The following is a 22,282-nucleotide window of genomic DNA, read 5'->3' as shown; positions in this document are numbered from 1 at the left end:
ACAGGATAGAGGCCAGGGCACAGGGGGGTCATTATTACAGGATAGAGGCCAGGACGGGGGGGTGTCATTATTACAGGATAGAGGCCAGGACGGGGGACATTATTACAGGATGGATGTGAGGTCTTCTTTGTGGGGAGTCTGGCTGTGTCTGACAGCCGGCTCCCCGCCCTCACAGTTGCACAATCTCCTACATGATGCATACTTTGCACTGACGTTCTCAAACGTCAATACTGAGTACAGTGTGGAGTGTGGCCGCCTGGATGTTTATAGGCAGTCGAGAAATAGTTAAGGACGCACCAAAATACGCAAAAAAAATTATTTTGAGGCATTTTAAACCAACACAAATCAGTTTATAGATCACCGTACACATTAGACTAAAATGTGCTGAACTCGCTGATATCAGTTTCATGTATGTGGCGGCCTCCTGACTCTCATACCTCCTGTTAGGGAAGGATCATTGGATTTCCAATGGCCGATTCTTTTTTTCTGCTCTGAGATAAGCCACGGCCAGAGGAGTGCAGCCGCAGCTCTTGTGGAGGCCGAGTGTTCCTGTGTACGGGGTGTCAGGAGGGACAGCTTATAGCCCAATAACTATCACAGGCATATGAAAACCGGTCTTAATAAGTTTGCCTCCCGATGACTTCTATGGGAAAGCCCTGTACGCACGCTCTGAGATCTATGCGGAGGTCACTGTGCAGGGAGGGTGGAGGAGGTGATCTGTGCCCATCATCTCTTGTGATTGGTGGATACTCCAAACTGTCAGTGGCAGCTTCATGCTGTAGATTACATGTAAGAGTCTATTCACACTGAATACAAAAGTGAGACTCTGTCCACAGTTATCTTTATTGATAAATGACAGCGGTTTACCATACACCGGACCCTCGCTATATAAATATAAATGCTTCCCGGAGGTCAGGAGACAGTCAGCGGCTGACAGTGTTGAACTGACTGTGGTAGTGAGCAGTGGGGTTGTTGGTGTAAACCACATTATCCAGATACTCTTGGCTACAAAAGAAGAAAAAAAATTAGATAAATTGTATGTACATGTGCATTTTTTATGCTTTATGGAAATCCTCTATACATTGATAGAAAGCTGATAATCAGTGGTGGGGGAGGGGTTGGACTAGGAGGCACGAGACACCTAGTCCTGTACTGATAATCTCCTGCTGATAAAACACTGATTGTATTAAAACAGCCTAAGAAGTGACATCGCTGGAATCAGGGTCTCAGCCCCTACATCGTGCTGCTCTCAGATTACATAGTAAACACGTGCTGAGCGACTCACTGTGCCCTCTGCTCCCGGTTCAGCTGCTGGTTATACCCATCCAGCCGCTTCCTCGTTTCCCTGCTGAATTCCTGTTCTTGCTGTTCTAAATTCATGGCGGCGCGCGCTGCCAGTGTTCGCTGCCGGTCCCACTCCGTGTTCAGCTGCTTCTCCTCTTCCTTCAGCCTCTGAGAAACATCAAAATGGGATTACGGTAAAGTAGTACTAGGAACCGTCTGCAGCACGAGGGGATGTTCGCATCGCAAACACTTGGACCCTATAGAAGTGAGTGGAGGGGGCCGGCATGAGCGGTCACCTCTTCCTTTTTGGCAGTGAAAGACGGGGCGACGTTCTCAAGAAAGATGTAGGTCCTGAAGATGGGACCGACATCTATGGAGCACAATGTGCATGTCTGAGATGTATTACAATAGCTGCCATATTGGAGAAACACTGCTCAGGATTTCGGGCGGTACCTGCTTTTCTTGGCACTGCTGCTTCTGAATATCTAAGATGGCTTTGATCTGCTCCGGACTCATCCCCTTCCAACGATCCGGCACAACGCGATGTGGCCCGAAGGCGCTGACGGCCGCTGCGGGATTCTCCGTCAGTATGTCTCCGCTCAGGTGGTTGTAAATCTCTGCAAAGTTGTTATCTTCCTCCTGCTGCTTGTGCCGTCTCCTGCGCTCTGACACCTCCAGGGCCTGGACCAAGAGGACAGGATCCCGGTCACTACAGTATCTCCCTGCCCACGAGGAGCGTCCGGGCCACTCACCAAGGCCTGATTGAAGTGATTGGTGGCCATGTCCACTGCCCTCCGGCACGCTCCCTCCATCCTGCCGAGGTGCTCGGCCCTCTCGTCCAGCTCCACGCGTTTCCTGTCGTGTAGATTATCTGCGGCAATGAATGAAAAAGTCAGAGATCTGATTACATTGGGGAAATGCATAAACAGCAATTCCATAATATAACAAAAAAAAATCAAACTATCAGATATTTTAACATAAATGTATTGAAGAATTGCTTACATAGTAATTCCATAATATTCTGGTATTAATGTAAGCAGCCTGTATGGACTGTTATAGGTTCAGGTTTTAATTTTTTTTTTTTTTATATATATATATTTTTTTAATTTATTTTCACTTTATGCTATATTTTAATTCAAGGTGCCGGAAACCTGCGATCGCTTGATCACTCGTACTGTACACTGTGAAGTCTCAGTATAGCAAATACCATCGTCTCCTACAAATACCAGCCTGCAGCTCGGCTTCAAAGGAGTACCCACATGGCAACAAGGGGGCCCCCATCTGCTATGGCGACCCATCGGCACCCCGGGATAACATGGGGGGTGTAGCGCATGTGTGCCAGGATGGGGAGGGTCGACGGGAGCTTGAAAGGATGTAATTGACAGCGACATTTAGGTTAAGCAGCGGCTAAACAGCAGCCATCTGAACTTGCTCTGCACTGTTGTTGAGGCAGATGCGGGCTGCATACCACAGCCGGCACTAAACAAGCAGGGTAGGACTTGGAATACCCTTCTGACCTGCATATGTTTGCTGCGCTTCCCTCCTCTTCCTCTCGTCCATCTGCCCCGTCAGCCATTGTTTTGTCATCTCCGTCTGCATGTCTCTCCGCTTCGTTTGGCTCAGGTCTTCCCCAGCAAACCTCTGCAGACTGGCGGCTCCACACCGGGGGTCGTCGTCGCTCACTCGGGCCGGTCTGTCCTTCTTCAGAGCGTCTGGATCGTACAGGTCGAATTCCCTCCGGGTCTCGGGCTTCTGATTTTGCTCCCTGTAATTCTGGACGGCCCGGTCCAGATCACGGGACAGTTTCTGCTCGCTCTGCTCCAGCATCACAGCCACTTTATCATCATGTTCTCTGTCTGCATCTGTGGGTCCAGGAAGAAAAAAAACATTAAAGGATCCGTAACCATATTTCTTTTGAAAACAGCACCACATTTCTCCACAGGTTGTGTCTGGTACTGCAGCTTGGCAGCATTCACTCCAATGGGGCTGATCCCATACAGATACTCAGTAATATTTACCGAACGCCTCCTCCCGAGCCTTCTCCGTCCTCTCCATCGTCTTCCTCTCCTCCACCTGCTTCTCCAGAGACTCCACATCCACCTACACAAAGAGGCCATAAGTATTGGCAGCCGTGATCAGAGACCTCACCTCGGGGAGCCGCACCGCACTCACCCCGATGGTCCGGACTCTGGCATTGAATATTCGGCTTTGTCGTTGTTGCTCCTTGTTTCTTCTCCTTTCAATGGCGGCGACTTCTTTCACATCTAAGGGGAGATCCAGCTTATACATGGCTGCAGGTCAGCTGCAGGGGTGGGGAGAAAGGAAATGTCACTGTATACTGAACGATGTGGAACTACAAGGCCCAGCAGAGCTAGACTACAATGGAAGTCTCCGACAGCCAACTCTGCAACTGATGTACGAGGGTCACTGTACAGATGGGAACCACAAGCCTCAGCATGCCAACTCCATAACGGAGGAACTACAAGCCTCAGCATGCCTACTCCATAACGGTGGAACTACAAGCCTCAGCATGCCTACTCCATAACTGAGGAACCACAAGCCTCAGCATGCCTACTCCATAACTGAGGAACCAGAAGCCTCAGCATGCCTACTCCATAACTGAGGAACCACAAGCCTCAGCATGCCTACTCCATAACTGAGGAACCAGAAGCCTCAGCATGCCTACTCCATAACTGAGGAACCACAAGCCTCAGCATGCCTACAACACACCTGAGCAACCACAAATCTCAGCATGCCTACTCCACAACTGATGTACGAGGGTCACTGTATGGATGGGAACCACAAGCCTCAGCATGCCTTCTACATACCTGATATGGGACTACAAGCCTCAGCATGCCTTCTACACACCCGGTGAGGAACTATACGTTTCGGCATACCTATTCCATACCTGGTGAGAAACTACAAGTCTCACTAAATACTTGCTAGGTACTACAAGTCTCGTCATGCCCTCTACATATCTGATATTGGACTACAAGTCTCATCATGCCCTCTGCATACCTGATATGGGACTACAAGTCTCACCATGCCTTCTATGCACCTGATGAAGAACCAGATGCCTCAGAATTCCTACTTCATAACTGAGGAACTATAAGTCTCAGCATGCCTATCCCATAACTGATGATGAACTACAAGTCTCAGCATACCTTCTACACACCTGATCCTGATGTGGGACTACAAGTTTCAGCATACAATCTATAAGTAACTGGCTATCAGACTACACGTCCTGGAGATCCGTCACCAGCAACATTCGCTGCTATAGCAACGGACCGTACCACTATTCTCCTCCACAGGCAAATAAGCGAAGTTAATGAAGGGAGAGCGGTTACTGCAGTTCTGAACAGGATCATTTATATTTTACAGACATACCTTTGGCCTCGTACGCAGGTTCTTTGGCAGTGACCTCCCCCCCCCCGTTTCAAACACCAATGGAATATTCCTCTGTCCCTCGGCTGCTTGTCACGTGACCCGTGTAAACTGATGCACTGTAACTATAGCTACGTAAAGTGACCATTCCCGATAGCCCCAGCACCCACTGTCACGACATGATGACATGTCCCCCTGATGTAATGACACGGCATTGTCATCCATACATCACAATGCTGCCATTTTGAGCAATAGTTTTTATTGGTGCCATTTTGGAGCACATAGGATACAACTATGGCCCTGGTCCTGCAGCCACCTCAGCAGTCCATGGCCGCCACACCAGGGCCTGAGAGCCTCCTCCTACCTGCAGCCTCCCCGACCCTGGCGTGACATCATACCTGCGTTGTGTCATAACGATGACATCACACCGGGCTGACTAATCACATCAGGCGCTGGGGGAGGTTCGCCGGCGGCGGCCATGGAGCACCGAGTCCTGAGAAGCCTTTATTCAGCCCTATAGACATTTTATTGATCTTTATTGCATTTTAGGGAAAGTTGCGGTGTCTGAAGAATGGCCGCATTGGCTTCTTTTATATTTCCAAACCAAAGATTCTCATTTGTTTACAATTTGTTTATACATTTATTTTTGGATGGCCGATTACAACTTTTATGTTTGTTGATTTTTTTATTATATTTTTCCAAACTTTTTTTTTTTACTATCAATAGGGGAGCGATCGCTCGTACCCTATATACACTCAGTACTGCAGTATCACGGGCTCCTATGAGGCCCACCCTGTGCCAGGCTTCACAGCAGTGATTAGATGGCAGAACTCTGAAGGTATAGCAACCCATCGGCACCCATGGGGAGGGGACAAAGAGCGCCTGAACAAACACTGCCCTTTAAAAGCTGCTGTCAGAGATTGACATTGGCATTTAAGTAGCTAAACAGCAGTAACTGGAGCCAGCTCTGATCACTGCGGCTAGAGGCAGAGATACAGCCGCCGCCTGCCTGCTAGAGGCAGAGATACAGCCAGCACCTGCCTGCTAGAGGCAGAGATACAGCCAGCACCTGCCTGCTAGAGGCAGAGATACAGCCAGCACCTGCCTACTAGAGGCAGAGATACAGCCGGCACCTCCCTGCTAGAGGCAGAGATACAGCCAGCACCTGCCTGCTAGAGGCAGAGATACAGCCGGCACCTGCCTGCTAGAGGCAGAGATACAGCCAGCACCTGCCTACTAGAGGCAGAGATACAGCCGGCACCTCCCTGCTAGAGGCAGAGATACAGCCAGCACCTGCCTGCTAGAGGCAGAGATACAGCCAGCACCTGCCTACTAGAGGCAGAGATACAGCCGGCACCTGCCTACTAGAGGCAGAGATACAGCCGGCACCTGCCTGCTAGAGGCAGAGATACAGCCGGCACCTGCCTGCTAAAGGCAGAGATACAGCCGGCACCTGCCTGCTAGAGGCAGAGATACAGCCGCCGCCTGCCTGCTAGAGGCAGAGATACAGCCAGCACCTGCCTGCTAGAGGCAGAGATACAGCCAGCACCTGCCTACTAGAGGCAGAGATACAGCCGGCACCTCCCTGCTACAGGCAGAGATACAGCCGGCACCTGCCTGCTAGAGGCAGAGATACAGCCGGCACCTGCCTGCTAGAGGCAGAGATACAGCCGGCACCTGCCTACTAGAGGCAGAGATACAGCCGGCACCTCCCTGCTAGAGGCAGAGATACAGCCAGCACCTGCCTGCTAGAGGGAGAGATACAGCCGGCACCTGCCTGCTAGAGGCAGAGATACAGCCGGCGCCTGCCTGCTAGAGGCAGAGATACAGCCGGCGCCTGCCTGCTAGAGGCAGAGATACAGCCGGCACCTTCCTGCTAGAGGCAGAGATACAGCCGCCGCCTTCCTGCTAGAGGCAGAGATACAGCCGCCGCCTTCCTGCTAGAGGCAGAGATACAGCCGGCACCTTCCTGCTAGAGGCAAAGATACAGCCGGCACCTTCCTGCTAGAGGCAAAGATACAGCCGGCACCTTCCTGCTAGAGGCAAAGATACAGCCGGCACCTTCCTGCTAGAGGCAAAGATACAGCCGGCACCTTCCTGCTAGAGGCAGAGATACAGCCGGCACCTTCCTGCTAGAGGCAAAGATACAGCCGGCACCTTCCTGCTAGAGGCAAAGATACAGCCGGCACCTTCCTGCTAGAGGCAGAGATACAGCCGGCACCTTCCTGCTAGAGGCAGAGATACAGCTGCCGCCTTCCTGCTAGAGGCAGAGATACAGCCGGCACCTTCCTGCTAGAGGCAGAGATACAGCCGGCACCTTCCTGCTAGAGGCAGAGATACAGCCGGCACCTTCCTGCTAGAGGCAGAGATACAGCCGCCGCCTTCCTGCTAGAGGCAGAGATACAGCCGGCACCTTCCTGCTAGAGGCAGAGATACAGCCGCCGCCTTCCTGCTAGAGGCAGAGATACAGCCGGCACCTTCCTGCTAGAGGCAGAGATACAGCCGGCACCTTCCTGCTAGAGGCAGAGATACAGCCGCCGCCTTCCTGCTAGAGGCAGAGATACAGCCGGCACCTTCCTGCTAGAGGCAGAGATACAGCCGCCGCCTTCCTGCTAGAGGTAGAGATACAGCCGGCACCTTCCTGCTAGAGGCAGAGATATAGCCGGCACCTTCCTGCTAAAGGGAGAGATACAGCCGCCGCCTTCCTGCTAGAGGCAGAGATACAGCCGCCGCCTTCCTGCTAGAGGCAGAGATACAGCCGGCACCTTCCTGCTAGAGGCAGAGATACAGCCGCCGCCTTCCTGCTAGAGGCAGAGATACAGCCGGCACCTTCCTGCTAGAGGCAGAGATATAGCCGCCGCCTTCCTGCTAGAGGCAGAGATACAGCCGCCGCCTTCCTGCTAGAGGCAGAGATACAGCCGGCACCTTCCTGCTAAAGGGAGAGATACAGCCGGCGCCTGCCCTGTGTGGGGCGCACTCGGGTCTCCTCCATACTCCAGCACTTGACAGCTGACACCTATCTACCTCCTGTGTCACCTATCTACCTCCTGTGTCACCTATCTACCTCCTGTGTCACCTATCTACCTCCTGTGACACCTATCTACCTCCTGTGTCACCTATCTACCTCCTGTGTCACCTATCTACCTCCTGTGACACCTATCTACCTCCTGTGACACCTATCTACCTCCTGTGTCACCTACCTCCTGTGACACCTATCTACCTCCTGTGTCACCTATCTACCTCCTGTGACACCTATATACCCACTGTGGAAACTTTCTACCACCTGTCATATCTAACTCCTACCCATGGTTTCTAACTCCCATTGATCACCTCACATCTTTCCACAGGTAACACTATAGACCACCTGCAGCCCACCTAGACTGTTCAGTGCCCCCCACCAAGAAGATCCTCTACTAGCTTGTCATCATTGTTCCATGATTTCCCTACCACAAACCCCATGAAACTATTGGCGCTCACCACCCCTTATGGCTCCTCAGTCCTATCTCTCACCCATGAATGTCACTAAATAAATGGGGGTTCACTCTGTGAAGTCAGACCCACCTCCTAAGTAGACTAATTCCTTATTGACACATCCAAAATGACGACAAAGTAATTGAATTGACCATGTTTTCCTTTCATCATTTTTATTATAACCCTGGCACGGGAGCACTTCCATAACGTTATCTTTTAGATGCACTTTCATCAGCCACCAGCAGATGGCGGCAGACTAATCCTTGTAAAATACCAGCAAGAAGTCCTCCACTGACTGGAGGCAGATGTCGCTCTGTACTGCTCGCGCCTTCTCTATTGTACATCCTCTTGCCAGAACGTAAGATGGCGGCGGGCGCGCTGCAGTTGTATCCTTCTACGTGGTGTGGAGAATGAGGGGCGATATTACAGTATTAGGGGCTCTGCTTGTGGTGTCTCATCTGGTGTATTAGACCTTTATATTCTAGAGTGAAGGGAGGGACATTTGTTTGGTTGCAAAAATGTATGCAAGCGGGAGAAATTGATTGGCTGTGTACTGCACATATCAGGTGGCTGCTTTAATTTTGCTAAGAATCCTAGAGAGATGAGAGCAGGAGTCTGGTTGCTATAGTAACTGCTCCTGTTTTTACTGCTATATATAGGGCATCATTCACATCACGTCCTAGGTTTAGACTTTTTCTTGACGCCGGACCCCTCGCCTTGTCGGGTACGAACCCCTGGGGTGCAAGTGAACTGCATGCAGGTTATTGTACAGCATGTCCTGGTCAGCCAGACCTGGGGGACAATTGCTGAAAGGGTAATTCCCATTTGTACGGATGCTTTGTGTAACAATGTTCTGCCGGCTGTTACGAGACTGACTCCCAGCATGCCCGACTGCCAATGATAGTGTGGGCATGCTGGGAGTTGTAGTTTAAGAACAGCTGTAGAGCACTGCTCCCTCTAATCCAGGGGTCTCAAACTCAGCTGGGCATATGGGCCGCACACGGAAAAACATTTAATTTGGGGGGCTGGATTATTTGCATGACAAAGTGACATTTTTAGTGATACCATTTTATTTTCTATACACCTTTTGAACTGGTCCTCATCTTGCAGACATGGTCTCCCCTCCAGGTCCCCCATATTGCAGACATGGTCTCCCCTCCAGGTCCCCCATATTGCAGACATGGTCTCCCCTCCAGGTCCCCCATACTGCAGACATGGTCTCCCCTCCAGGTCCCCCATACTGCAGACATGGTCTCCCCTCCAGGTCCCCCATACTGCAGACATGGTTTCCCCTCCAGGTCGCCCATACTGCAGACATGGTCTCCCCTCCAGGTCCCCCATACTGCAGACATGGTCTCCCCTCCAGGTCCCCCATACTGCAGACATGGTCTCCCCTCCAGGTCCCCCATACTGCAGACATGGTCTCCCCTCCAGGTCCCCCATACTGCAGACATGGTCTCCCCTCCAGGTCCCCCATACTGCAGACATGGTCACCCATCCTGCAGACATGGTCTCCCATCCAGGTCCCCCATACTGCAGACATGGTCACCCATCCAGGTCCCCCATCCTGCAGACATGGTCCCCCATCCTGCAGACATGGTCCCCCATCCTGCAGACATGGTCTCCCATCCTGCAGACATGGTCCCCCATACTGCAGACATGGTCTCCCATCCAGGTCCCCCATATTGCAGACATGGTCTCCCATCCAGGTCCCCCATATGCAGACATGGTCTCCCATCCAGGTCCCCCATATTGCAGACATGGTCTCCCATCCAGGTCCCCCACATTGCAGACATGGTCTCCCATCCAGGTCCCCCACATTGCAGACATGGTCTCCCATCCAGGTCCCCCACATTGCAGACATGGTCTCCCATCCAGGTCCCCCACATTGCAGACATGGTCTCCCATCCAGGTCCCCCATATTGCAGACATGGTCCCCCATCCAGGTCCCCCATATTGCAGACATGGTCTCCCATATTACAGACATGGTCCCCCATCCAGGTCCCCCATATTGCAGACATGGTCCCCCATCCAGGTCCCCCATATTGCAGACATGGTCTCCCATATTGCAGACATGGTCCCCCATATTACAGACATGGTCCCCCCATACTGCGGTCAGGGTCCCCGTCCCCCCATACTGCGGTCAGGGTCCCCGTCCCCCCATACTGCGGTCCCCGTTCCCCCATACTGCGGGCAGGGTCCCCGTCCCCCATACTGCGGTCAGGGTCCCTGTCCCCCCATACTGCGCACAGTGCCCCCCCCCATACTGAGCACAGGTCCTGTGTGCTGTATTTCACATGACAGGAAAAAAAAAGAGATTCTCACCTGTCCTCCGTTCCCTCGGCGTCCTTTCTGCACCTGTGGTCCGCAGGCACAGACCCCGTAACGATCGCGGCTCTCTCCAGCAGCCGCCGACATCAGCGCTGTAGTCCAGTGTATTGCCGCGTAGAGACCGGCTCTCTGCACAGCAATACCAGTGTCAGCCACCGGCCTATCAGAGGCCAGCAGCTGACATCTGCACATGGCAGTGACGTCATATGCCGCTGCGCTGGGACGCAGAGGTCAGCTGTTGGTCTCTGATAGGCCGGTGGCTGACACTGGTATTGCTGTGCAGAGAGCCGGTCTCTGCGCGGCAATACACTGGACTACAGCGCTGATGTCGGCGGCTGCTGGAGAGAGCCGCGATCGTTACAGGGTCTGTGCCTGCGGGCCGCCAGAAGCAGCCGGAGGGGCCGCGTGTTTGAGACCCCTGCTCTAATCTGTACACGGTGATAGTGATGAGGGAAGCCGCCCCGGCCGACAGCGGTATATGGCTTCATTATTAGGCCATGTTCACACCTTCAGTATTTGGTCAGTATTTGTAAACTAAAACCTTGCCCTAATCCTGGGTCTCCTCATACCTTTCCAACCACACATTTAGCGTCTCCCATTCCCACACTACCTCCTCATCTCGCCCTCTCTCTGTTGGAGTACCTCAAAGCTCTGTACTAGGACCCCTACTCTTCTCAATCTATACCCTTGGCCTGGGACAGCTCATAAAATCCCATGGCTTCCAGTACCATCTGTACGCTGATGACACCCAGATCTACCTCTCTGGCGCAGATGTCACATCTCTGCTGTCCCGAATCCCAGCGTGTCTAGTAGCCATATCCTCCTTCTCCTCTCGCTTCCTCAAACTCAATGTGGACAAATCTGAACTCATCATGTTTCCTCCATCTCGCATATCTTTTCCATCTGATCTTTCTATCACAATAAATTACATCACTCTTTCCCTTGTACTGACACTCCGCTTCCTCGGAGTAACCCTTGACTCTGCCCTGTCCTTCAAACCCCACATCCAAGTTCTTTCCACCTCTTGTCGTCTCCAGCTCAAAAATATTTCCTCAACCCTCAATCTACTAAACTGCTTGTGCATGCCCTCATCATCTCCCGCCTCGACTACTGCAACATCCTCCTCTGTAGCCTACCTGCGACTGGTCCATCTCTCGCCTCCCTACGCCTCTGCTACCCCCCTTTGCAAATCCCTTCACTGGCTCCCATTCTCCCAGCGTATCCAGTTCAAACTACTAACACTGACCTACAAAGCCACCCATAACCTCTCTCCTCCGTACATCTTTGAACTAATCTCCCGATATATTCCTTCACGTAACCTCCGTTCCTCCCAAGACCTCCTTCTCTCCTCCACACTTATTCGTTCCTCACCCAATCGCCTCCAAGATTTCTCCCGAATATCTCCCATCCTATGGAATTCTGTGCCTCAAGACATCCGATTATCCACCACACCTGGATCCTTCCGACGGAACCTGAAAACCCATCTCTTCAAACAAGCTCACAGCCTGCAATGACCCCTCTGCCACCTCGACAACACCAGAGCTCTGCAACCCCCCCAACCTACTGTCTCCCTCCCCATCATCCTGTAGAATGTAAGCCTGTAAGGGCAGGGTCCTCTCCCCTCTGTACCAGTCTATCATTGTTAGTCATTTACTGTAAGTGATATCTGTATTTGGTATGTAACCCCTTCTTATGTACAGCGCGATGGAAGCAATGGCGCTATATAAATAAATAGTAATAATAAAGCCAGGAGTGGAAAAGTATAACAGAAACACGTCACCACTTCTGTATATCTCACCCCCTCCTGGTTTTGTCTTACAAATACTGATGTAAAATACTGACCAAATACTTAATGTGTGAATGTGGCCTTAGGCTGTTTTAACTCTTTTTTTTCCAGATCACTTAGCCTAGAACACCGTTGAAGACCGCCAGAATTGGGCTATGGCACATCACATTGTATACACACACCAGCGTTGGGGCTTATGTCTAAATCCTGAAAAACGGGATTCGGTATCTATTTTCGAGGCCATTGACTGTAAGGCGACGTTCCCACCAGGGCTGTGGAGTCGGTAAGCCAAACCTCCAACTCTTCCATGACACCGACTCCACGACTCCGACTCCCTCATACATGGCTCATGTTTAACTGTTTCCCGACCGCCCACTGTACATAAATGTCGGCGCTTGCTGGGCTCTGTGCAGCGCCGACGTTTATAAACAGTCGGTGGTCCCGCAGCCCTCAGGACCCCCAGGGTCCTGCAAGCGCTACGGGTGCGGTGCAGAGCGACAGCTCTGACAGGGGACATCATCGGGACCTGATTGGATCAGGTCCCAATGATGTTAACCCTTTGCTATCTTCTATATGCCGTGATCTATAGTGATCGTGGCATTTAGAAGATAGTGAGAGGAGAGGGGGTCGTCCACTTACCTCTCCGACGGCCCCCTGATGTCTGAGAGGACCTGCCGTTGTCATGGCAGCCGGAGGTCACATGACCACCGCCGGGTCTGCCATGTACGGTGTCCTGCTAGACTCAGCCTGCAGCTGAGTCTAGCAGGAGATGATGACAGTGTAAAACTGTCAGCTGAGCTCTCATGCAATGCAATACATGTCTATTGCATTGCATGAGAACAGTGATTAGAAAAATAAAAATTAATGTCCCATACCGGACTAAGTAAAAATGTAAAAAAAAAAGTCTAAAAAATGTTTTCAAACTGTTAAAAAAAAAATCACAAAATAAATAAAAATAAATAAATAAAATATTGAACCAATAAATCTGTATATTTATGCAAAAACAAAAAAAGTGCACATATTTGGTATCGCCGCGTCCGAAACAACCTGATCTATAAAGCTGTCACACTAATTAACTCCTTCTGTGCACACTCTAAAAAAATAAAAAACGGAGCAAAAAACTATGGTTTTTCATCATATCGCCAAACAAAAAGTGGAATAAAATGCGATCAAAAAGCAAAATGGAAATAAAAATGGTATCACTGAAAACGTCATCTTGTTCCGCAAAAAAAAGCAGTCATACTGCTCCATCAGCCGAAAAATAAAAAAGTTATAGCTCTCAGAATAAAGCGATGTAAAAAAAATACTTTTTCTATAAAATTGTTTTGTGTAAAAGTGCCAAAACATAAAAAAAAAATATACAGCAAGTGTAGTATTGCTGTAAACGTACTGACCCGAAGAATAACGCTGCCTGATCACTTTTACCACACGCAGAACGGCATAAAAAAAACCCTCAAAAAACAATTCCTGAATTGTTGTTTTTTGTTCATTTTACCTCCCAAAAAACGGAATAGAAAGCGATCAAAAAATGTCACGTACCCAAAAATGGTACCAATAAAAATGTCAACTCGTCCCGCAAAAAACAAGCCATCACATGACTCTGTCGGCCGAAATATGGAAAAATTATAGCTCTCAAAATATGGTGATGCAAAAACTAGATTTTGCAAAAAAAAGCGTCTTTTAGTGTGTGACAGCTGTCAGTCATAAAAACCTGATATAAATCTGGTATCGCTGTAATCGCACCGACCCGAAGAATAAAGTAATCTCATCACTTATACCGCACGAGGAACGGCGTAAAAAATAAATGAAACCAATTCTTCACCGGTTACTCATTTATTATGTCTCCCAAAGATCGCAGTATGGCTCTGCGCTGATCACTTACACCAGAGTTTCCGTGTAAATCTCTGAAATACGTGATTCAGACGGAACCCATGACGGAAGATTCCCTGTAATGAGAAATTGCACAACAAATTTCATGGTGCAATTTCTCCTGTTATCCTTATGATAATGCAAAATTAGGGGATGAAAAACGTTTTTGTGGGAAAAATGTGAAAATTTTATTTTTACGCCTCAATATTACAAACTTTTGTGAAGCACCTGAGGGTGCAAGGTGCTCACCACACATCTAGATAAGTTCCCTAAAGGGTCTAGTTTCCAAAATGGTGTCACTTGTGGGGGGTTTCCACTGTTTAGGCACATCAGGCCCCCCCAAATGCAACATGGCGTCCACTAATTATTCAAGCAAATTTTACATTCAAAAAGTCAAATGGCGCTCCTTCCCTTCCGAACCCTGCCGTGTGCCCAAACAGTGGTTTTCCTCCACATATGGGGTATCAGCGCGCTCAGGGGAAATTGCACAACAAACTGCATGGTGCAATTTCTCCTGTTACCCTTATGAAATTGCAAAATTAAGGGATGAGAAACGTTTTTGTGGGAAAAATGTGAAAATTTTATTTTTACAGCTCAATATTATAAACTTCTGTGAAGCACCTCGGGGTTCAGGGTGCTCACCACACATCTAGATAAGTTCCCTGAGGGGTCTAGTTTCCAAAATGGTGTCACTTGTGGGGGGGGTTTCCACTGTTTAGGCACATCAGGAGCTCTCCAAACGCAACATGGCGTCCGCTAATTATTCAAGCAAAGTTTACATTCAAAAAGTCAAATGGCGCTCCTTCCCTTCCGAACCCTGCCATGTACCCAAACAGTGGTTTTCCCTCACATATGGGGTATCAGCGTGCTCAGGAGAAATTGCACTACAAATTGTGTAGTCCATTTTTTCCTGTTACCCTTGTGAAAATAAAAAAATTGGGTCTAAAGTAACATTTTTGTGAAAAAAGGTTAAATGTTCATTGTTTTCTTCCACATTCCAAAAATTCCTGTGAAGCACCTGAAGGGTTAATAAACTTCTTGAATGTGGTTTTGAGCACCTTGAGGGGTGCAGTTTTTAGAATGGTGTCACTTTTGCTTATTTTCTGTCATAAAGGCCCCTCAAAGTCACTTCAAATGTGATGTGGTCCCTAAAAAAATGTTTTTGCAAATTTTGTTGGAAAAATGAGAAATCGCTGGTCAACTTTTAACCCTTAGAACTTCCTAACAAAAAAAAAAAACGTTGGTTCCAAAATTGTGCTGATGTAAAGTAGACATGTGGGAAATGTTATTTATTAACTATTTAGTGTGACATATCTCTCTGATTTAAGGGCATGAAAATTCAAAGTTTGAAAATTGCAAAATTTTCAAAATTTTCGCCAAATTTCTGATTTTTTCTCAAATAAATGCAAGTGATATCGAAGCAATTTTACCACTATCATGAAGTACAATATGTCACGAAAAAACAGTCTCAGAATCAGGGGGATCTGTTGAAGCGTTCCAGAGTAATTACCTCATAAAGTGACAGTGGTCAGAATTGAAAAAATTGGCCTGGTCACGAAGGCAAAAACAGGCTCTGGTGCGAAGTGGTTAAGTGATAAATTTACTGTAGCACAGATTCATCTCAGCTAAAAGTCTAGACCCTTAGATCAGGAATAGGACAGACATTTATAGGACATTTCATAACTTTCCCAAATTCTTATGAAAAAATATTCCCCACGAACTGCATTGAACTACTGTACCCAATGTATTATATATTTTAGGAGTCGGTCCTTTTTATACAGACTCCACAGCCCTGGTTCCCACAGTGAGCTTTTGGTGTGTTTTCTGATGTTGCAGAATTTCTGCACCATTTCGGCACTTATCATGTAAATTAGGTTACTTGCGGTTTTTTTTACATGCGTTATTATCACCTAACACTGCAGTTCATGATGTGATCTGGTTTAGGTCAGGGGCAGTGTTGGTGAAATACAGAATTACTCGTTTCTTCCATAACCACAGTACAGCCGGCTTCATGTGCCCTTCCCGTGCTCCAAAGAGGCCCAAATCGCCCACAACTCATTGAGCCCAGATGCAGAACCAAGAAAGGGAGGTGTGAGCAAGACCCTGAGCGTCGCAGACAACGTCCTCCATGTGTAAGTGGTAACCCGGACGTCGTCCTGCGGCCATCAGCAACATAAGTGTCACCCTAACCCATTTCTTCCAACCGCAGCCAATTTTCATAACTTTTTTTCTTGTTTCTTTCAAAAGCCATAACTATTTCTATAGGAGACTCTTCCACGATAGGTTACGGCCGTACCAAATTGGTATAGGCTTTTTTATTTTCTATTAAATCAGTGGCTTGATTCTTTCGTGTCGCCATTTTCCGAGACCAATTAATTTTTCTTTTTGTGTAGATGGGGTTGTATGAAGGCTCGTTGTTGTTGTTTTTTTATTGGGTGGTGCAAGTTGTAGTTTTTATCTGTGCCGATTTGGGTTCCCATTTATTGGGTGGCACATAGACTAAAAATGAAGAAAAAAAAAAGATTCTACCATTTCAAAAAAATTTTTTTTAGCATCTACTGTATGAGATGAATATTCTGATATTCCATTCATTTTTTTTCTTATGTTTAATGGGTTAAATAATTTTATATGACCATAGATTGGACTTTTTCGGACAAGGCAGTACTGAATATGCTTATTAGCTATTTTTATTAAATTCTTTATTTTTTTTTAACCGAAGAATCCAGCTATGGTGGGCACCAGAGGGGATGCCATTCTGTCTCACGTTCTGACATATATATTATATATATATATATATATATACACATATTTGTCTATTACAGACTGACCCCTCCTGTTTTATTCCTGCAGACATTGGACAGCAGATGAGGCCCGTATCCTCCGAGTGTCCGTCAGCTCTTTTCTGGAGCATCTCTCCCTTGTGGTGCAGACGATGGACAGATTCGGACCTGCGCAGCCCGACTCCTCCTAATCCGCTGTAGAGAAAAGACTTTCCATTCTGCTGCTAGATAGGTAACTCCTGCACACTGGACTGGGACCATAATGCTTTATATGCCTGAGCAATGATTTTATACAAAATAAATGTCTTACAGACACTAGATAACACCCGGCTTACTGTAATTAGACCTGAAAGGGGCGCTCCGGAGGAAAGTGATGCACGATATGAGGCTGGGTCTAAAGTAAGGGGTCGGAGCATTACACTGGGATTCAAAAAGAGTTCCTTTCTCGTGCTCCTCCCTTTGCCTGTAGTGTTTTTTTTTCCCTTTTCTAGTAGGTTTGCTCCACATCGTAATGGAAAACCCTAAGGGCTCATGCAGACGTTCATGCAAAACTCGAATCCGCAATGCACAGACTGACCCGTGCGTGACTACCTCATAGAAACACATGAAGCGGTCATGCTCCGGTTAGGAGACCTGCGGCCAATCCCTGCATTAGCGGTCCATGGAAGTTTCCAGAGATTTGGCCTACAGTAGCAAGTGACAGGGAACAGCTGTGTAGTTTGGAAAGATGGGAGTAGTCTCCTATGGATCTCTGAAGCAGGGTCCCGAGCACAGTAAACTTCCTACTACCTGCCGACATCCTCACCAGTTCTTCTGATTAGCAGGCCTCTCTATGTCATGGCGCACATCATAATAGGTAAGGGCCTACTGATCAGAAGAAGGGCTGAGAATGTCAGCAATTTCTCAGTTCCCTACTATAGTTGCCATACAGTACTGCCATGGCCGCTGGACCAGGGTCTTGCGAATCATTTTGCTCACTTGCTATAGTCTTGAGTTATCAGTGATAAAAGTTACAGGTACTAAACCTGCATCCTCATGACAAACCTATGATTTTAAGTCTGGTTCTAAAAATGAATTAAATGAGTTTTCTAGGCACAAAGAAAAAGACTGTCACTGTAATGAGTTCCAAACTCCCGCTACCTTTTATTTTCCTTTTTTATCCTCCATTTATCCCCCTGCAACCCTCTCAGTGGTCTATTGTTTACATCCTGAGCTTCCTGCCAGCTCTCCCTCTGTGCCTCTAGACTACATTTCTCAAGAGTCAGAGCCGTATCTGTTCCGACAGCTCACATATTCCCACCGTCAGTGAGCACCATCCTGAGACTCCTCTACAGTCTCAAGATGGACATGTCTCTGTTTGCACTTTCTCTAGTATGTGCTGGCCTGAGACTCTTTTGCAGTCAGTAATATTACAGGTGCTGACACTACAGGGGAGCAATGAGCCAAATTATGCAGGCAGCAGTGGACGAGCACATGTGCTGCTGCCCAGTTTAAAGTCTATGGGACTCTCAGAACAGCAGTGACACCCCTAAATCTAAGCAGCAAGACGGTGGCCTCCCTCCTGTCACTAGCCCTGGTGCTATGCGATTAGTGATAAGAACATGAACAATGGATGGAGATCAACACTGCAAAGAAGGGTACATGCTGTTACATGGAGGAAGGGTAGATAATTATCTGGGGCAAACTGAACTAGGACATTGGCGTCCGACCTCTGACCATTTGTACCAAGGCTTCAAGCAGTAAAGGGCATTTATAGGTTTAGCTTGTAAAAAAAAAAAAAAACAAGAAAATTAGCTATTGGCTGCAGCGGTCACGTGCGGTGTAGTCATGACATCAAAAAAGACCAACAGCAGTGGACGAGTATAGCTGTTATATTTACCCTCCCAAAGCCTACAGAAGAAACAAACTTAAAGGGATATTCAAATCTTTATGCAGATATTGAAAATAGAAAACCGTTTACCGCTGGTTAAAATTTGCAGCCGTTTTTGAGATATTAAAACTTTTCTTTTGTTTGCCTAGAAGACCGACCACCACTGATACCTAGGAGATCGACCAACACTGCTGTCTAGCTTGTAAGTACTGTGCTGACGATGGCCGGGATTAGGAGGTAAAAGCGCGCTCCAGTGATCCTGGGCAGCTTAAACAGCGCTTCCAAGCTCAATAGAAAAAAAGCTTGTAAGCACTTCTCACGTTTTGCTTTCTAACAGCGGTGGTCGGTCTCCAAGGCAATGAACTGTGTACAAAAGGAGATAATATTTCAAGGACAGATGAACATTTTAATAAGCAGTAGATTGCTTGCATTTACAAGAACTGTCCCTTTATGAATATGGGAATGACTATGTAATAAATAGAATACCTCTTTAAGAGCTGTGATTACTGGTGATAGTGTAATGTTAGAGGCAGATAAGACTCCTCTATCCTTAGTGCTACGTATATTTATTACAATAATTTTATCTGAATCACTGAGGTTACATACAATAACTTACAACCTATGTACAATAATACTGTATAAGCGCAGCATTCGCCTCCCATAGAGCCTATACACTGGGGCGGCCCCTCCGGGTATCCGTGCTGACCCCTTCTTCTTCAGCTCACTTAATGAGCAGCTTAAAAAATGTCATCATCGCAGATGTCCAAATATACGTCGAAGGCCTCGCGGTTACAGTTCCCTTCCGGCGTGAAGACGTATTTGTGAAAGGTTCCATCCACGCAGACGGCTGAGAGAGAAGAGGTTCGGTAAGATGTCATTCCCTACCAGGGGTGAAGCTGGCAGCGGGGGGGGATGGTGAGGCTGGCAGCGCGGGTGGCATCACAGACTCACCTATCACAGAGTTCACATTCTTAGAAGTGTTTCTGCCGAAGGCACAGATACAGGCGGACTCTGCGGGCACGGTGAAGCTGGCCAGACTCCACTGGGAATCCACGTACTGGCCGATCATGGGACCAACTTTACCAACGCGTGCCAACCTGAATCAGGAGATTGCAATAGTAAATTTGTGTTTGTATTCATTGCAGAACTACAACATATACTGTAGAGAGGTACCTCTGTCCACAGGTGAGCAAAACTGTCTCGAAAATCAAAGGGATTATCAGCACAGAATGACTGCTCAAACCAAGCACAGGCGCTCGGTGAATCACTGCAGGGCCAATCATCTATATACATCTTCCCACCTATCTTCACCCTCCTCCTCTTCTTTGATTGACAGCTCTGGCTTTATAGATCCAGAGAAGGGTGGAGATAGATGGAAACCCAAGGAGGTGGTTAAATGATTGGTCCCACCATGGAGCACTGAGCGCCTGTGCTTGGTTTGAACAGTCATTCTGTGCTGATAGTCCCTTTAATATTCATCCAATGCATGATGAATGCTAACACAGCGTATCGACCCTTTTAATTCCTTAGTAACAAGGCCAGATTTTTTAAATCAGACGTGTCACTTTATGTGGCAATAACTCTGGAATGTTTCTTTATATCCCAGTGATTTTGAGATTTTTTTTTTTTTTTTACATTATATTTTATGATAATGGGAAACTTAGATCGATATGTTTTGTGTTCATTTATAAAAATCTCAAAATTTGACAAAAATGTCTAAAAATGTATCAATTTTCAAAAGTTCAATGATTATTCCCTTTAATCCTGAGAGCTGTACCACACAAAAAAATAGTTAAGTAATATTACACTCATGTCTGCTTCTCATCAGCACCATCTGGAAAATGTTCTTTTATTGTGTCAGGATGTTAGAAGCTTTAAAACTGTAGCAGTCATTTTTTCAAGGAAATGTACAAAATTATTTCTTTTTTGGGGGGGGGGGGACCTGTTCCGTTTTGAAGTCACTTTGAGGGTCCTATATATTGCAATAACCCCCAAAAGTGAGACCACTTTAAACACAACGCCCCTCAATGTATTAAAAATGGCTTACAGGTAGTTTATTAACCCTTCCGGTGCTTTTCAGGAATTAAAGCAAAGTGACATAACAGTAAAGAAAAAATGTTATTTTTGCCCCTAAACGTTGGTAACTTCTGAACAGGCTGCTAGAGCCGGCAGAGTCTGATACACAATCGTGATCTCAGGGCGCTGATGGGGTGGGTTAAAAAAAGGAGCCCCCACACTATTTTTGTTTGTGTATTTTTCTTAAGGTGAAGAAAATGACCTGCGGTGCGATTTCTGAATTCTGCAGCGAGTCAGTTTCTCTTGCAGTTTATTTGACAATTTTCCCCATAGGCTATAAAAAAGATGCGGGAAAACGTGCAGATAAATACTGCATATGGGTTTATATTGCATTTCTGCAGCACAAGGACAGTAAGGACTGCGTGTAACCACAGCTGACTATCAGTAAAGTTTGAGGATGGCTAGGGCGCAGGAAGTTTCCAAAACAAACTAGTTTTATTTTAAACTCAACCTGCCAAAAAGTGACAAAAACTGCATAAAAAATACCTTGAATAAAGTACTGGTGCAGAAAATACGCATAAAAAAAAAAATGCACCAAACAAGCACTGTGGGAACTTAGCCTTAGATTGATGGGAAACAAGGCAGTCATTACTCCAAAATATATGATACAAAAAAACACTGACGAGCATGGCCTGGCAAAATCTGGATTGTCTGATTATCCAACGCTTTACTTCTCCCGAGGATTGTGGATCATTGGGATATCACAGTATATGGTCAGTATGAGCCGGATACATACGCAGAACGCCGGTTCAGCTTCGTGTCCTTCAGAGCAAAGATGTGCACCGTGCCTTTATCACTGGAGCTGCACAGAAAGGAGCTATCGTGGCTGAAGTTAATGCTGGAGATAAAAGGGAAATCTGAGTGTTAATAGGACGCCAATGCGGGATTTCTATAGCTGCGGCACCCATCCCGTATCCCATACGACAAGTAAAGGATATTTTGCACCAATGGAAGCAGGCTGAGTCTGTGAACATCACAAGGGAAGAGAATTGTGATATTTCTCAGTTATTACTGCAGCATCCGGGGTAGGACGGGCCACGTACCAGTAGAGAGTGGCTGGGTCGGTACCACGCCGTAGTTCCACTAGTTGCTCCCTGGTCTGGGTGTCGAAGAGCCGTATTAAGGTGCCTTTCCGCGAGGCTGAAGCCACCAGGGTCCCCTGCTGATTGACCGCTATGCAGCCCAGTTCACTCTGATGGGCGTTTATGGTGAACGGGGCGGACGAGCTGCTGGGTTTGGCGTTACACAGATCCTGAAAGCAGAGGAAGAACATGGACACGGGATACCACGGTACTGACACATCCCCATACTCCCACGTGGACTCACCACCAGCTGTAAGCTGCCACACTTGTGTCCTGGGAAGATTAACAACTGCTTCTCCATACTGGGGCAGAGATCACACAGGCCTGCAGGAGGAGAGACCACCCGAGA

At 47.6% G+C, this 22,282-nt stretch overlaps 2 protein-coding genes across 5 annotated transcripts in view; both read right to left on the bottom strand.

Moving 5' to 3' along the window:
• Positions 1–820: 820 nt before the first annotated feature.
• Positions 821–4,776, bottom strand: LOC141153100 (RIB43A-like with coiled-coils protein 2). 4 transcript variants are annotated; one of them, XM_073637781.1, is made up of 8 exons: positions 4,113–4,221; positions 3,457–3,586; positions 3,303–3,384; positions 2,802–3,146; positions 2,037–2,155; positions 1,738–1,965; positions 1,286–1,452; positions 821–1,005 (listed from the first exon to the last, which is right to left on the bottom strand). In XM_073637781.1, the coding sequence occupies exons 2-8, from the start codon at positions 3,571–3,573 to the stop codon at positions 924–926; spliced, it is 1,140 nt and encodes a 379-aa protein (XP_073493882.1). In that variant the 5' UTR covers positions 3,574–3,586; positions 4,113–4,221; the 3' UTR covers positions 821–923. The 4 variants fall into 4 exon arrangements, with proteins under 4 accessions (XP_073493882.1, XP_073493881.1, XP_073493880.1 ...); XM_073637780.1 differs by lacking the exon at positions 4,113–4,221 and adding an exon at positions 4,672–4,776 and having other exon boundaries at positions 822–1,005; XM_073637779.1 differs by lacking the exon at positions 4,113–4,221 and adding an exon at positions 4,460–4,612 and having other exon boundaries at positions 823–1,005.
• A 14,549-nt stretch (positions 4,777–19,325) lies between these two features.
• Positions 19,326–22,282, bottom strand: part of WDR45 (WD repeat domain 45) — a 7,065-nt gene continuing 4,108 nt past the window's right edge. Inside the window, exons 7-11 of the mRNA XM_073639919.1 lie at positions 22,178–22,257; positions 21,895–22,103; positions 21,588–21,689; positions 19,727–19,872; positions 19,326–19,622 (exon numbers count right to left, since the gene is read on the bottom strand). Of these exons, the coding sequence (XP_073496020.1) occupies positions 19,513–19,622; positions 19,727–19,872; positions 21,588–21,689; positions 21,895–22,103; positions 22,178–22,257 (647 nt within the window). The 3' untranslated portion in view covers positions 19,326–19,512. The remainder of the gene's footprint in view (positions 19,623–19,726; positions 19,873–21,587; positions 21,690–21,894; positions 22,104–22,177; positions 22,258–22,282) is intronic.

The sequence above is a fragment of the Phyllobates terribilis genome, unplaced genomic scaffold (genome assembly GCF_046119375.1).
Source record: "Phyllobates terribilis strain yellow unplaced genomic scaffold, ASM4611937v1 Scaffold_7__3_contigs__length_470593459, whole genome shotgun sequence".
Taxonomy (NCBI): Eukaryota; Metazoa; Chordata; class Amphibia; order Anura; family Dendrobatidae; genus Phyllobates; species Phyllobates terribilis.
This window is presented reverse-complemented; position numbering and strand designations above follow the sequence as displayed.

What these genes read in the sequence shown, in the direction of transcription:
- LOC141153100 (XM_073637780.1), bottom strand. Translation starts at nt 3,573, where the DNA reads ATGTATAAGCTGGATCTCCCCTTAGATGTGAAAGAAGTCGCCGCCATT. An exon ending in CCAGAGTCCGGACCATCGGG is followed by an intron (nt 3,385 to 3,456) that starts GTGAGTGCGGTG and finishes CTCTTTGTGTAG; the next exon opens with GTGGATGTGGAGTCTCTGGA. An exon ending in GGCTCGGGAGGAGGCGTTCG is followed by an intron (nt 3,147 to 3,302) that starts GTAAATATTACT and finishes CTGGACCCACAG; the next exon opens with ATGCAGACAGAGAACATGAT.